This window comes from Doryrhamphus excisus, linkage group LG17, assembly GCF_037039965.1.
Source record: "Doryrhamphus excisus strain RoL-2023G ecotype Guam linkage group LG17, RoL_Dexc_Guam_v1.1, whole genome shotgun sequence".
In the NCBI taxonomy this organism is placed as follows: Eukaryota; Metazoa; Chordata; class Actinopteri; order Syngnathiformes; family Syngnathidae; genus Doryrhamphus; species Doryrhamphus excisus.
Genome location: NC_136373.1, coordinates 9,444,637 through 9,461,141, shown reverse-complemented (window position 1 = coordinate 9,461,141; position 16,505 = coordinate 9,444,637). Strand labels below are relative to the sequence as shown.

General features: G+C 43.1%; 1 protein-coding gene across 25 annotated transcripts in view; it reads left to right on the top strand.

Moving 5' to 3' along the window:
• kif1b (kinesin family member 1B) overlaps window positions 1-16,505 on the top strand; it is a 49,425-nt gene that overhangs the window by 24,889 nt on the left and 8,031 nt on the right. For 10 of the 25 annotated variants that reach the window (XM_078798303.1, XM_058083187.2, XM_058083188.2 and 7 more), the window contains 17 exons: window positions 6,184-6,289; window positions 6,554-6,702; window positions 7,518-7,696; window positions 8,617-8,757; window positions 9,834-10,085; window positions 11,650-11,768; window positions 11,987-12,072; window positions 12,184-12,313; window positions 12,611-12,761; window positions 13,423-13,513; window positions 13,601-13,719; window positions 13,804-13,859; window positions 14,008-14,208; window positions 14,896-15,004; window positions 15,567-15,633; window positions 15,744-15,828; window positions 16,265-16,370. In XM_078798303.1, coding sequence (XP_078654429.1) covers window positions 6,184-6,289; window positions 6,554-6,702; window positions 7,518-7,696; window positions 8,617-8,757; window positions 9,834-10,085; window positions 11,650-11,768; window positions 11,987-12,072; window positions 12,184-12,313; window positions 12,611-12,761; window positions 13,423-13,513; window positions 13,601-13,719; window positions 13,804-13,859; window positions 14,008-14,208; window positions 14,896-15,004; window positions 15,567-15,633; window positions 15,744-15,828; window positions 16,265-16,370 — 2,147 coding nt within the window. Of the gene's footprint in view, window positions 1-87; window positions 4,076-6,183; window positions 6,290-6,553; window positions 6,703-7,517; window positions 7,697-8,616; window positions 8,758-9,833; window positions 10,086-11,649; window positions 11,769-11,986; window positions 12,073-12,183; window positions 12,314-12,610; window positions 12,762-13,422; window positions 13,514-13,600; window positions 13,720-13,803; window positions 13,860-14,007; window positions 14,209-14,895; window positions 15,005-15,566; window positions 15,634-15,743; window positions 15,829-16,264; window positions 16,371-16,505 lie in introns of those variants that run through there. The other 15 variants (XM_078798309.1, XM_058083192.2, XM_058083191.2 and 12 more) reach the window with 5 other exon arrangements.

Below are 16,505 nucleotides of genomic sequence, written 5' to 3'. Positions count from 1 at the left end.
CTTCATCCTTTCTTTGATTTCACATTGTAATTTCTCTTTTTTGGGGGGGACCATTTGGTTTTCTGTTTCCTGTGTTGTTCTTTCAAGGATGGCGACTCTGATAGTGGGGATGACTCAGATAAGAGGTCTTGTGAGGAGAGCTGGAGACTAATCACTTCCTTGAGAGAAAAGCTGCCCCCCAGCAAATTGCAAACAATAGTGAAAAAGTGTGGATTACCCAGCAGTGGTAAGAGAAGAGAGCCTGTGAAAATGTACCAGATCCCTCAGCGGCGCCGCATCACCAAGGACTCCAAGTGGGTGACTATCTCCGACCTGAAAATCCAGGCAGTCAAAGAAATCTGCTATGAAGTCGCGCTCAATGATTTCCGCCACACGCGGCAGGAAATTGAAGCACTGGCCATCGTAAAGATGAAGGAGCTTTGTGCAAGCTACAGCAAGAAGGACCCCAACGAGCGGGACTCATGGAGGGCAGTGGCTCGGGATGTCTGGGACACCGTAGGGGTCGGTGATGAACGCATTGAGGATGTCATGACCAATGGGTCTCGAGCAGGCGGGGCTGTCATGGATGAGCTGAAGGTGCACATTGATAAGCTTGAGGACATCCTGCAGGAGGTGAAGAAGCAGAATAATATGAAGGATGAGGAGATCCGTGCTCTCAGGAATAAGATGGTAAAAATGGAGAAGGTGCTTCCACTCATTACGCCAGACGGTCAAGAGAGACCTCCGAGTACAGAAGCTCCGTCCAGCACAGCGAGTACCCCGAACCCTCAACCACCTGTGCCTGAAGCATCTGATGCAGAGAGTGGAGAATTCCAAGTGGTCCAAAGCTCAGGCGAAGACTCCGCTTTAAAACAAGGCCACATGCGTTGGATTCGTCAAGAGCAGCTACGCCTTAAGAACCTCCAGCAACAAGAGATCTCCAAGCAGCTTCGCCGCCAGACTGGACCACACCGGTTTATACCCCCAGAAGACCGCAAGCTCCGTTTCCCCTTCAAGAGTAACCCCAAACATCGCAACTCTTGGAGCCCTGGCACTCATATCATTATCACAGATGAGAAGGTCATTGAGCTAAAGGTGCCAAAGGAAGCTGTAGCAGAGGAAGAAGACGAAAGCCAGGCTACAGAAGGAGTACAGTTTCAGGAAAAGGTAGCTGCGTCCGTGGTAGAAGTCGCTCCTCCATTGCCAAGTCCATCAGTCCAGCGGCGAAACAAACCTTTGGAGCAAGGATCAAACCAGGGTCAAAGACATAGCTACAGGTATAACCACCATCAACAACCCCATGAACGAGGCCGGAGCAACTCGTTCAACATCCGTCAGCAGCCCTCTGGCTCTACGGAGCACCTGCAGCAGCCCGACGCAAACCGGAGGCATGTACAGGCCCTCTACCAGCCCCGCCACCACCAGAACCAGCCTATATACCCCCAGCTCCTTCACCACCAACCGTGCCACTACAACAGCACAATGTACATGGATGGCAGCTTCAACGGCTACCAGCAGTACCATCCGGCTGACCACGGCAACCATCAAATCAGCTTTCAGGCGCCCCCTCGCATCCGCAGGCAAATGTCTGCTCCAAATCTGAAAGCCAGCAGAGAGACAGCTGTTTAGAATTAGAATTCTTTTTAGTAGGCAGAAACATTACAGATCACAACTGCGCATAAAGACTATTGGTTGATCCAAGCCTGTATATATTAGGAAAGTGACAATTTATCATTGACATACCATTTTATCATATATCAACATGCATGCCATGCGCACTGTTCATTTTTCAGTCATATTTTGCTTTGCCAAACGTGTCCTCATGGTTCACTTGCAGTGTTTACATATTTTCCTTTTTAATTGTTTTATTTTCAATTATTTTAACCACTCTAACACGTTGATATATTTGCTGTAGCACACAATTGTAGAAAGCAAAATACCTTTGCATTTATCTCTTCCATCCAGCGGAATGCCTTCTTAGACCCTCAATTGGATTGAACACATCATGTTTCCTAAATGGTCCAGTTAAAGCTGGGGCCTTTATTTACTCTACCTAAACTGTGAACGGGCCATCATTGGAGATTTTTCCTAAATTTGAAAACATTATATAGCACAACTTACGTTACGTTACGTAGCGGACGTATAACATGCATACATTCATACCAACAGCTGTGTCGCACAGTCAACATTTGAAAGTGCATGCAGACGTAGACCAAGCGGCTGGCTGATGACTACTCGTGATAGTTAACGATTCAACGACAGCCATCTTAGGGAGTTAAAAAAGAGGTTGCCTATAAATCCCCCCCCCGACTACATGAGACTGGTTCATTTAATGAAGGTGTTATTTGGAGCATCTTTCCTCTTTTTGATATTTTGACACTGACAGTTGTATAGCATCTTAAAAAACTGGATTAGGATTTAAAATGGTGCCTTTTTATGCACAACTTGAAAATTTGTAATGCATGTCCGTTATGCCTTTTTTGTAGTACAAGGTATGTACACACTCTTATAATACATTTATTGAATGGGATTCTTAGTCTGCTGCTTGATTGAGGATGTCTGTAATCCCATATTTACGCTAATATGCAATTGCTAGTGTGCTAGTGTACTATTTTGCACATCCCTTTGAGTAATGGACATATAACGTAATGAGTAAATGCAGTATAGTGCAGAGTACAGTAATATAAGAAAATGTTTCTCCTTCCTTGGCCTTGCAGAAAACAGTCACCAACACATAAAACATAACAGTGAGACATACTACATGAGATGTGTGATGATGCAACTGCCCCTTTGACAAGTAACGGTATACTTCATTAATGACATAATGTTCCAGAAAGGCACTTATGTTGAAAATGCTTTCTTTTCTGTCCCTGTGGAAACTATATGCACTGACTTTACCTCATTATTGTGTATCCTTTTCACACAAGCTTCATTTTTGCATTATGGGCCCGTGGTGAACAGACTCAAGATGAGCATCTACCTAGTGAAGGATGTTGTCATAGTTCCCAAAGACATGGCTTCAACATCTTGAATGGCAGACAGTGTTGGACACAAATGTTTTTAAATGAATCAGTCTGTCAAGTCTACATAATAACTCTATAGCCTTGATGGAACAGTCATACTATGTGTTAGCTTGTGCCGGCTTTAACCAACAGCAAGTCTGCCTGTCAGTGTCTTCAAGTTGAACAAGTGTTTATTTTGACTATCCTCACCATGCCTTAACTACGCTGTAAAGAAAACCAAATGATTTAAGTTTAGTTCAAAGGGGACGTATGATGCTTTTTCCACTTTTCTGACCTATAACTGTAGTTAGAATGTTGTATTCTGGTTTTAACCGATGCCAAAGCTTCAGATCATGAGGTTTTAGCATTTGGAAGTAAGCCCTCAGAGAAGTTTGGGATGGCTCGAAATGCTCTGTTTCAAAAGACGTGGTAAAACTGGCCCTTTGTGATGTCACAGAAATGTTTTAAAAATATAAATTGCAGTTTATTATCAGCTCTCAGTCGATCAACTCCTACACAGTTAGTGGCACAAACCGCAACTCTTTCTATGCACTCGGAAGTGTGACCAATACAGCAGAGTGGGCGTGTCTGGAGGCGGGCTGTGGGTGGAATACATTAAAACAATTGTTTTGGGAATCATGAAATCCAAAGAAATACGGCTGAATAGGTGCAGATTCTGGAAGAACTAGAACGTTCTCTGTACAAGTTATTGTGTGTAGCTGCTCTATAGCATTCCACAACTCAATGCAAAGGGCTGAAAAATTATCATAATAGGTCCCCTTTCAGTAACATGTTGCACTGGTGTAGATGGCTGCCTGGTAAGCTGGGAAAAATATCCAATGTACTGTTCTTTTGAAATTTGAAAATACACATGTCTTTGTGTTATTTCTGTTGTATGTCTTAGAATTTGCATAATCAAAGTGCCTCATGGTGGTCATGAACACAAGTTTGTTTTCATAGTTGAAACATACCCATGTGGAACAATGCTGTTCACAGGATTTGAAAGAATACACTGACGTCTTGTGTTGTTGGAGAGATTCATTTGCAAAGTATTACTGTAATAAAATGCTCCAAGCACACGCATTTGTCATAAATGGGAGTGATGCTGTATATTTCTACAGCCAAAAGACATTGAATCCGATACTTACTTTACAAGACGTTGCATCATAACTGTGTGTTATGGTAATCATGCAAGTGAAAAACATGAAGACTAGCTAAAGGCACTGTATGCTGTGGATGCAGAGGGCGCCAACGTTCCAACATAATCCAATATGATATCCCGCCTCTTTCTGCTTTGAATATGCCGATGTCACTCAACACATGTTGTTGCCAGCCTATGATAGCAGTATTGCAAAGTTTAGCTACTAACATTAGCTATCATTGAATGTACAATCATGAGAAAAAATATTAGCCTTCCCTTGTTTCTTCAGTTTATTGATCCAATCCATTGTTTACACTCGGGAGCAGCTGTTAGCCTTGAGCATCCCTTCGCTAAGCCCAACGACCGGAGATCCCTGCGGAGATACAAAGGAGGAAAGGCTGCACAGCCGGAGTGAATAGCGAAAAAGACGGTATAAAGGTTGCTGTATAAAGACAGTATCAACCATGTTTACCATCGGTCATCATGGGGAAGGTGAGATGGAAACGCTAACGGTGCTAACCCAGCTACAGAGAGACTACCATGACTGCAGCATGTTTTCACTGAAGATTGAACATGATATTGAACTTGTTGTATACTTATTTTATATTTCAGCGGCTATTGTTCTATAAGATTGTTTACAATTTAAGACAACCTTGCATGCATATTTGGCTTTGACACACCAAGATATTTTGGTGTGTATATATATCGTATATCGATATTGATCGAGTTTTGGTCCATATTGCCCTAGAATAACTAACATTGCACTGCCAAAAAATTTAACTCTTGTGAGCTATTTTTGTTTTGTTTTATTTTGTTGTCCCGTTATTGTCCAAGCGAAGCTAGCTTTAGTTGTACAGGCATTAAAATGATGACTGTATAGCCTATTATAAGCTCACAATAAAATAAAACCAGTTATGCCAAATGAAAATTTCACACTTTTTACACAGTTATAAAAATATGTTATTTAAATATAGACATATTTTGTCTATTTTTTTAAACCACTATGGGTAGTCGCTGATAAGCCAGTGGTAGTGTTCCATTTTTTTGGTTTCAGAAAATAATTTGGAGCTAGCCCAATACGGTGCTTTTTAAAGGGAATCTGTGATGCTTTTTCCACGTTTATAACCTGTAAATGTAGTTGGAATGTTGGATTCTTGTGGAAAATGCGTTCTCGCATTTTAATCCATCAACGGCATTTCACATTTGTTTATTATGTGAAAACCGGGTTTGAGGTTAATGTTGAATTTAATGTTGTCATATTCCACAAATGTCTCTTAAGACCTGTTATTTCGTCTTATTGGGTTATGAGCTTGTTGAAGATTATTCAAGGAATCGGATGTATGCCAGAAACTGTAGTTTGTTGGTCGGGTTTCAGGCAGGGAGGAGGTCAAATACAAATTAAAAGGTTTCATTGTCCTCCCTCAAGACACTGAACAAAGAGATGAGATCACCAGAACAGGAGGCTGTCCCGGGCTCAGCTGATGATGATGGCGCCCCTCACTGGATTATAACTGACTGTGCTTCTACAGAACCTCATTTCTCTTCTAGCCATTGTTGTCCTGATACAGCCTTTGTTTACAGCATCTTTTGCTAAATTAGTTACTGAAAATAGTTAACTGAAAATATGGCAAAACTAAACTCCAGCTGTATTTTTTTCGATTTCCAAAACTCTTTTAATTCGTTCCACCCACGGCCCACCTACGGCCACGCCCATTCCGCTGCTATTGGCAACACCCCAAGCGCACACGAGGACTACAGACTACTGCCGAACCCCTCTTTCTAATTTTGTCGGCCTTGGAGTGGATAAATGAATAAAATAAATGAATAAATCCTTTGGAGAGCTACTTGAAAAGTGGTTAGGAGTGTATCATGTATGTATGTGGTGGTGGAGTGGTAGCCTAGGTCTGCGTTTACTGCGTGCAGACAAACTTGGTACAACATCAGCAGTGCGGGACCATAGTTTGGGCACCACTGTTGTAACTATGTTGTTTACTAGGGGGCGACAAATGAGCTCATCCAAATGTGTGTGTGTGTTATTTCCTCTTCACTGTGCTTTTTCAGGTTTATGAGAGTAAACTCCAAGAACTTCAGAAACAGGTCGAGACTCGTTCCCTGGTTGCTGAAACACCTGATGAGGAAGAGCTGGAGGAGGAGGAGGAAGAGGAAGGTTTGTCATCTATGACGTTTTACGTAAATGTAGTGCTGATGTGATTCAGGTGAAATAAAACTGGCCTCACACATTCCACATTGTAGGTAGTTGTCAGTATAGCAGCTTTATGTACAGTTGGTTAAACAAAATGGAGACTGAGTGGACAATGGACTTATCCTGACTGTCAAAAAATGGGACTTTTATTGATAAGCGATTAATACTCTGGACTTTTTGGCAACTTTGTCAGTATTAACGCATGCCTTATCTCCCGACTTTCCATAGTGCCGTGGACTCAACACGAGTTTGAGCTGGCTCAGTGGGCCTTCAGGAAGTGGAGGTTCCACCAGTTCACGTCGCTCCGTGACCAGCTGTGGGGGAATGCCGTCTATCTGAAGGAAGCCAATGCCATCAGTGTGGAATTAAAGAAGAAAGTAAGGGAAATTGCAAAAACGCAACATCCTTTATGTGTATGTGGTATACAGCAGCCACCACCAAATGGCGGACCCAGTAATGGTCCTTTGCAGACATGTGACCAATTAAAGTCAATGGGAAATGTAATCATGCTTGTGGACCAATCGCAGCGGCAGTTTGCGGTGGCGTTATGGTATGGTGGTTAACTGCAGGCATGCAGGATATAGTTGATATAATATTCTTTAAATCAGAGGCGGTAACACATTTCTTCTCAGGAACCACTTCAGTTCTTATAAAGTTCTGTGATGGCCATACTTAATGTATGAACAAATATGATGCCGCTGGGATTGTCAGGGCATTGGTGGGTTAAACATTTTTGGCCTTTTTAATAACATTTCCGACTGAGACAATTTTTTTAGAAATGCATAGCAAGTCATTCAGTATATGGTCCCCAGGTCGTTTCCCCAGCCTTACTTTAAATCATCTCTGCTGGGCGTAGAGGGATTTCATTTGCCACAAATCAAACATTGGTTTTCTCATCAGGAGACCAGTATGATTGGTTGCCATGTCTCCTTCGAGGCCTTAAGTGATCGATAGGCGATATATCTTTGGTGCCTCAACAACATTTATTCAGCTTTTGTCATGTGTACAATTTATATCCAGTGATGTTAATGGCTTGGTTGGGGATTTGCCCCTCAGAGCAAGGCACTAATTGATCAGTTTTTGACCTTTCAATGCAGGCATACATTTACAGAATACCTCAGTCATAAGTCCTGCTTGATGGGTTCAGGGAAACGAGACAAGACAATATTTTAACGCCCCCCCCGTGTTTCAGGTCCAGTTCCAGTTTGTCTTGTTGACAGACACACTGTACTCTCCACTGCCCCCTGAGTTGCTCCCACCAGAACCTGAGAAGGACCGGGACTCCAGGCCTTTCCCTCGCACGGTTGTGGCTGTTGAGGTTCAGGACCTGAAGAATGGAGCCACACACTACTGGTCCCTCGATAAACTCAAGTAATGACCTTCCCATACTGTAAATGACTACATTTTCCACACTATAACGCGTTCTTTAAAGCCATTCATTTTCTAAAATCCACGATGTTCCTTATAGTCTGGTGTAGTGATTTCCAAGATCTGTAAAAATGTTGTGCTACTTCGGTAAGCGTTCCCCTTGACTGACTGTCGGACCATTTCCTGATGGCTGACACAGGGACGTAACACGTACGCTTAACCTCCACAAGGCCTCTGGTAGGTAAACTAGTGGTATGCTGAACAACATGCTGCCCATCTCTCCACTATTGAAACAAAACCAAGTGAAGCAAACAAATTGGTAGATTGCCATCATTCCAGGAGGATAAACAAAAGAAGTCCGACCGTGGTCATTGGAAGTGAAGTTGTGAGCGGTGTGAGATCAATGGATGAAAGACGGCTAACACGGAGGCGGCACCGGGCGAGTTAGGCCACCATATGTGAATGGATTTTGGATGTTCAGGCTAAGATATCTGATATCTATGTTGTCCGAGCTTTGGCGAGAGCCGGCATCATTACTGAACAGCCACCTGACTCCGACAATGATGAGACGGAACCCGGCAGGTTTGATGCCGAAAATACCCAGCTCTTCAATTCAGATACAGAAACTGAGGACTTTGATGGATTTGTGGGAGAAGAGCAATTAAAAGTACGGTGGTGTATTGTTAAATAGTAGAATAAAGCCACTGTTGTGTTTTTTTGTAGACCGGTTGAGCATGTGCCTTATAATACGGTGCGCTTATGTATGTTAAGTACATAAATATAACTCGTAATGGCAACTGCGCCTTATGGTGCGGTGCGCCTGTAACTACGATATCTCTAGTTGAAATTGTGTATTATCATCATCACCACACAAGTCTCTCTACTTTGTATTAACATACTGAATAATCACTATTATTCTAAAGGCAGCGCCTGGACCAGATGAGGGAGATGTATGACCGTGCAGGGGAAATGGCTTCCACACACCAGGAGGAGTGTGGTGAAGGCGCTTTGACTGGAAACGACCCCTTCTATGACCGCTTCCATTGGTTTAAGCTTGTGGGAAGGTACGGAACACGCTGGAAGACACATAAACGCACCATAGCACACTCAAGCTCATCAAGCTCATTATGCTTTATTGCATGGCCGCATTTTGACTTACAGTACGGTAGGGATGTTCCTGTCCGTGCTGATATCGATGAGTCCATACTGCTACCGATCACATAACTGTGGATGAAGTTTAAATGTATTTTGCAACTTCCAGCTTAAAGATAGCCATTCTACAGATAAAATGGACTTGACCTCAACATTTAGCAAAGTTTTGAATCATTTGGCCTTAAAAGTAAACGTAAGAGATATATCAAATATTATCAAATATCCACCTCGGAAGCTTTTGGTCTCTGTTGGTCTACATGTATTTCATCATGTCAACTTAAACTGGATGCAAATCTTTTCATGACATGTTTATTATGTATTTTACTTTCATAACAATTCATCATTTTGTTTGCACAATTACCTTTCAAGTTTCCCTAAAACCATGTTTTGTTTTTCTTCATAAAAAACATGTTGTCTTCCATGTTGTGTTCACGAATACTTATGTTTTTGTTGTTTTGATTCCATGTCAGTATTGATGGGATTTATTCATTTGGCATATTGCCTTTTAATATTGCTGTTCTTATTCCGTCATGCATGTGATATCATTTTATTTACCATGTGTGTTATTTTCCCATGCATTTGTCATTTGTAGTTTTCATTTCCATTGTCATTTTAATATCCCTTCTGCCTCATACAAGAGCTTGTTAACGGAAGAATGTATGACATTATGTCATTTTTCAGACAGACCTGATCAAAATTTACCTTTTGTACATTCGGATCTTAGTGAGGTTTAAGTAGAGCTACAACATGCAGTAATATCTGTGCATCAATCATGTCAATCATCCTTAAAAATGCCATTTTCAGGGGGTGTGAATGCTGCTTGTTTTTTGTAATTATTTGTTGCTTTGCTCAGAACATCATACTGGTGGGAGGAGGAAAGCGTTTTCTGATTATCATGTTGTAATATAGTTGGCCATAACATGTTTTCATTCCTACGTCTGCCTGTGTTGTGACCTTTGCTTGGTGCCTGTACGACCCCACCTCTCAGCTCCCCCATCTTCAATGGGTGCGTCAATGAGCATCTCGCTGACCGCACGCCCTCGCCCACCTTCTCCACCACCGACTCGGAGATCACCGAGCTGGCGGACGAGCGCCAGAGTGAGATGTCTGACTTGATCGACGACGAGGCATTTGTGGATGACACCAGCTCAGACGCCGGCACGGAGGAGGGCTCGGACATCTTCAGCGATGGACAGGATCCGTTCTATGACCGCTCCCCCTGGTTCATCCTGGTGGGAAGGTTGGTGGCGGGGGGTGACATTTACATGTTATGCACATAAAGACTAGCACAGCACCAGACTTCCTGCATTGGCTAGCTGACGTATTTAGCTGTGGGAACAATGCCATAGAACACTTTTCAAAGTGTGGATTCTGAGAATGTAATATGGTGGGTATGTAATATGGTCCTCCTCATAAAACACATTTTCTGGTGCATATTGTTCAGCTCAACCCAGACTTTATTTGTTCTCTCACTGTAGGCAGTAAAAATCAATTCCTTTTGATTTTGATGTAGTTTAAATTGACTTGCAGGTTAAAAGAAAGAGTTTTTTCTCGATTTCTCAAGCTGCTGCACCAACCCTGAAGTATTCCGGCTCCTTACAAGGGAGGTCCAACTCGCACTTTGAAATCAAAGCAGAAAATTTTTAAAAAGCCTATAAAAGGGAAGCTAATAAGGATTCCGTCTGGTACAAAGTCACACTAAGCAGGACGGATGTTGTGGCATATAACACAGGATGACAGCATTCTGTGTTTTTTATAAAAACTGCATACAGAGCATGTGCCGACCTCTGCTTCAGTGTGCATACACTTTGCTAATTTTGTTCATTTAATACTAAATACTGTATGATTGCATTGTCTTCCCTGGAAGCCCCTAAGTGGTTAAAGAATACTTTTAGGTGCACTCATGCATTCATCATAGCTTTGCAAAGAGACTGGATCTGTGTGGTGGAAAGGAGAATATGACTAGCCACACTGTGTACCGCACAGGCCTGCTGTGCAGGACTCTCGTCCTATGCAGCCAGAAAGCATCATCCTTTTGTCCCCCACTTCGCCTCCCACTGTGATGTGTCATTCCTTGTCACCATGGTGATGCTGACTTACCCACCAACTGTGTATGACGGTCATGTATTTGCTGTGTGGATCACGTCTTGTCAACTTGTTTTTTTTTTAATCCCTTACATTCTGTTGACTTTTGGTTCTGCTTATCGTGTTTTATTCTGTTGTAACATTTTTCCGTGTTTGTGTTAGCGGTATTACCACATTGTTCATTTGCTGCCGATGCTTGCTGTTTCATTGGAATGTATTGTGATGTTGCTACAATTTTGTGCAATAGCACATGTCATGACAGTGCTGCTGCTTCCTTCGTGACATAAATATCTGGCAGGGACACTGGGGGCCAATTTCTGCAGCACAGCCTTTCAAGGCAGACTGCAACAGCTACCTATCTGCGTCACCATGACTTTAGACCTTCCCCTCCTCCGCCATTGGCCTTGAGTTGCGATGAGAGAAGAATTAGCGTTATAGAGATGGTGTCGGAACATCAAACCATACCTGACCAAACAGCGTACTAACACGCCATGATAAAACCACCTCTTGGTAACCATCACCCCTGTGGAAAGTGCGTTAACAGCTGGATGATAGTGGAATGTTTGCACCTGTTCCTACAAACACTGAACATGTTTTCATGACAGAAAGTTGTCGATATGCTTGTAAGAATTGTGCGCATCTTTTTTATGCGGCATTGAACTTGAACACTTGAACACTGCAGCACATCTCATGTTTCTGCTTTTCCTTCTCACTTGCAGAGCTTTCGTCTACCTGAGCAACCTGCTCTACCCTGTACCGCTGGTACACCGTGTTGCCATAGTAACTGAAAAAGGCGATGTGCGAGGCTTCCTACGTGTGGGGGTTCAGGCTATAGCTGGTGAGTAATGAAGGGGCTTGGTCTCTATGGTCACCATAGTTCCTTCTTGTCGTGTACAGCTTTGCACTGCCTGGTTTCAGTTCTATAATAATATCTGTAGAAGCTGTCTGACAGACACTTCTGAATATCAGTTTGAAAAGCAGCCATGGAGAAAATAAACACTCTTCTGGGTCTTATCTTTTGAGGCACAGTGTGAGTTGAAATTTGTCTCTTTGTAGCTGACGAGGAGGCCCCAGACTACGGGTCCGGAGTAAGACAGTCTGGTACTGCCAAGATCTCCTTTGATGATGAATACTTCAAAAAAGTAAGTCCCAAGTCAGACGACGACTGTAGTAAAATACATACATCTTCTGTATGGGAGTGTTTTCTACCTAGTAAATGTTAACTTCCCCTCTCTTTTTTGTTGTCCCACCAGAAGGATTCCCCATCCACAGTTATGACCCACTCTGGCTTATCCCTGGAAGAGCTGCGCATTGTGGAGGGTCAGGGTCAGAGTTCAGAGGTCATCACACCCTCAGAAGAGCTCAACAGAATCAACGACATGGGTGCGCCCCGTTTGCCATGCAGATTCTGACTTTGAATTCTGACCTTTTGCATTCTAACCCTGCCGAATGCAAAACGGGACATTGAAGTGTTAGGTTATGGAAATTAGGGTTGGGGATGTGCACAAAAGCTCTTTGATGAAAGAATAGTACAAGTCTGCGCTGTAAATTATACGCTTTGTGTAATGCTACAGTTTTATAGCCCTGAGCATGCAGATTTGGAAACACGATTCAGAGTGCCACTTGGAGTCATTCAGTGGCTCTTAACCCAAACCTTTTCCCATGGTCTTCCTCCTTTAGACCTCAAGCTAGGAAACATTCCAGAGACTAAAACGTCTTGTGACGGCCTCGCCGGCCAATTGGAGATAGGCAGCACCTTTACCTTTCGCGTGACTGTACTCCAGACCACCGCCATCCCGCCAGAGTATGCTGACATCTTCTGCCAATTCAAGTAAGTCCTGTCTATGCCAACTTCAATGGTAATCTTTGTTTAGTGACATTGTTTTGTGGATTGTGAAAGTACGGTATCTCACTAACCAACATTTTATTAAACTATATGTTCTCAAATTAAAACTTGGATATTGTTTAAAGTAGTCAGGCCTTAACCCTCTCGGGTATGGAATTAAGGGTTACAGGACTGCAGAGGTCCTTACTCCAGTCCACTTCTACTTCTGCTTCAGGATTTTTAATTGGGTTCATGTCTGGAGACGCCTTCATCTTCCTGCCATGCGGTCCACTTTCCCAAGGGAGGGGATCAAACCAGCTTTAGAAAGTCACAGCACATTCATGTTTCTCTCAATGAACCACAGCTCCCCAATGCTAGCAGTGCTCATGCAGCCCCAGACCATGATGCTGCCACACCATGCTTGATTGTTGAGAAGGCACAATTGTGTTGACTCATTTTCAGTGGATAGTAAATGTGTCCTGCAATACAAGCTGCACATTGACTACTCTAACATACTGAATATCCAAACAGATGATTGCTGTAATGTACGTATTGTGAGCTACTAAATGTAGCCATAAACGTGACAAATTAGCAATGTAATTGTTTGTTCTGAGTTAAAGGTCCCTTTAAGTCAAAGCAGGGCACTGAGAGTTGTGTTTTTCTTCAGTTTCCTGCATCGTCACGATGAAGCTTTTTCCACCGAGCCTTTGAAAAACACTGGCAAAGGCACGCCTCTGGGATTTTATCATGTCCAAAATGTGGGTATCTACTACGTTCATGCAGGCATTTGAACCAGTGAATGCCCATCCTTTATTTGACACTTACTTTGTTTACTCCCTGAGTAGATTTCCGTCCAGGTGACAGAGTCTTTCGTTGAGTACATCAAGACCAAGCCCATCGTGTTCGAGGTCTTCGGCCACTACCAACAGCATCCACTGCATCAGCATGGCCAAGACCTCATCAGGTGTGTGACAGTGAATGTAATCAACTTGGAAAGGCTATAGCTCGGAGGTTTCCTTTGGTTTAAAGTTCTCATTCATTCCAACAGTCCTCCAACACCTTCTCGGAAATATTATCCAATTCCAATGCCACTGTCTAAACCCGGTAAGGCTGTTTCTTCATCCTATATTGAAGCCTGTCACCATCCTTTTCTTTTGTCCTGTCAGCATGCTTCATATTTCTCCTGCTTTTCTTTCACCGTTTGCTTCATTTGGATTTGATCCTCTCCTCATGTGGTCCACTGCCACTCCAGACCATACTCGAAAGATAGAGTTGGTCCGCTACCTGATGAGCGGCTATGTGAACGGCAAAGTGCTGGACACGCTGTCGGAGCACGCCAATGCCCTTGCCTCGTCCGCTGTGGCCAGCCTCGAAGATGAGGCTGACCAGCTCTCACACTTCCCCTTCCTCCCGGTGCCCGATGACCCTGTGTTCATTGTGCCCAGGCACCATGGTCAGTGTAGTGGGATACCTTACAGTCCAGGCATTCGGTGGTGCTGTGTGTGCTGATGACACCAGTGCTGTGCTTTGCTCCAGTTGTAGTCTTCCTCCTGCAGTTTAAGCACAATAAAGCCTTGTAGTGGTGTGATGAACTTCGCCATAGATCTCTGTAGTCCTCTCTCGGTGCCGTTGTTTACTACAGACCGCCCTGCACTCCCCTCCAGCCCATTCTACTGCATTTGTAGCATCCTAAAGCTAAACGTCTAGTAATGTCTAGTAATTGTAGCTTCAGAGACCTTGTGGCTGCTCTACTTTTCATGTTGAAAAGCATTTTTGTCACCACCCCGAATATAAAGCAGTTGCATGTCTGTTTGCCTTTAAGATGGAGCTCTTTAAACAGTACTGTAATCCCAATGTAGATCCTGTCAGGAGTGGATTAGTCTTACATTTAGCTTCTCACACTGAGTCGATTCGTCTACCTGAGTATTTCTAGATATGTCAGTGGCGTGTCATATTTCAAGTGAAATTAATTATTTGCTCTTACCTTTAAATGTTTGCTTTAGTGTATGTGTTTCAAATGTTGGCACAGTCAGACTTGTTTGCTCATGTGTCCTTCATCCCAACGTCAATACTCAATAGCTCACCTGCATTTACATTCTGTGGCTGTAATTTTATGTTAATGAGTGCGTGTGTGTGTCAGTTCCAGCCACCAAGTTGAACACCATCACCAAGTCCAACTTGGGCCAGTGTGTCAGCAAATATGATCTACTTGTCTGGTTTGAGATCAGCGAGCTGGAACCCACGGGAGAGTGAGTTTTCCTTTATCTTTTTCTTTTTTACTTGAGTTTGCTAAATCCATACGCTGCACAACACATAACTTCATGTCGTTTTCAAATATTTTCACTCATACGTGTTGATAATTCTCCAAGAGTAGAATGTAACACAACTGTTATGATTTTGGCATAGCTGTGCCACAATTTATTTTCTCCCTGGGAAAACCAGTTGTAGGTCACACATTCCATTTTATTTGGCATTGTGTTAACCTGGCTTACAAATACACTACCCAATGTTACCCAATGTTTTTTTTAATTTAAATAAAAACAGCATACAAAACCAATTAGGATTTTCCCTTCCGGATATGGATAATTGACAGCTGTACTTGTTTCATACTCATAATCAGCAAAATAACATATTCTAACAACATTTATAGGTAGGAAAGTGGAAAAAGCATGATAGGTCCCCTTTAAGTCGTAAGGTGGTATTACTACGGACTAACTGTCATCTGTTTACAACCTTTTAGCATACTTTACATATGTGTTCACACAAACACCTACAAGTGTCTGCACTCAGGATGACCTGTCACCCCCACAGGTACATTCCAGCCATAGTGGACCACAGTGGAGGCCTGCCTTGCCATGGCACTTACCTGCTGCACCAGGTACTCTTTTAATTCTACGTTGGCATACAGTAAATGTCTTGTTTCCACCCAAAAAAAAATTTAAATCAATAACGCTGGGGATTCTAAGCTGCTGTCATCTTATGCTGCAGGGGATCCAGCGGAGGATCACAGTGACTCTCATTCATGAGAAGGGTAGCGAGCTGCACTGGAAGGATGTCCGCGAGCTGGTTGTGGGTAAGCATTGCGTCAGAGTGGGTACTGGTTCAGCTTAAAAAAGATTTGTGTAAATTATGATTCGGTTCATGTCGCAATTAGTGGTTGTGATACGATTCAAGGACGATATTGGTTCATTTGGCACAGTACGATCCGAGCAACTTTAAATCAGTTCAGTCCATTTTTTGCCAAACATTCAACCAGTCTGACTGTGAAATAAAGACCTGCATACTGGACAGCGCAGGGGAAGGTTCCTAGATTCCCATAGTTTTTTGTTTGGGAAGGCTCCTAATGCGCTATCCATTGTTGAGTTTGTGCTGAAGATGCATCATCCGCCATGACGTCGCAGCCATTCTGTTTACGTATGTGTTCCACAACGGATGAAGATGCGAGGGCCGCAACCATTTTCATTCTTCCCTCGATAATAGTGATTGGGATTCACTGTGTGTCCTTCCAGGTCGAATAAGGAACAAGGCGGAAGTGGATGACAGTGCTGCTGATGCCGTCCTGTCCCTCAACATCATCTCCGCAAAAAACATCAAATCATCCCACAATTCCAACAGGTATGCTGGTCACAGATTTCCATGTGTCAGACAGTTGGGTACCTGTAGTAGGTTGAATTGAAAATATCACTTTACCACCACGTAGGCCCGTCTCAAATTGTATTCACTCCATTGTAATACATTGTTATACTGCTG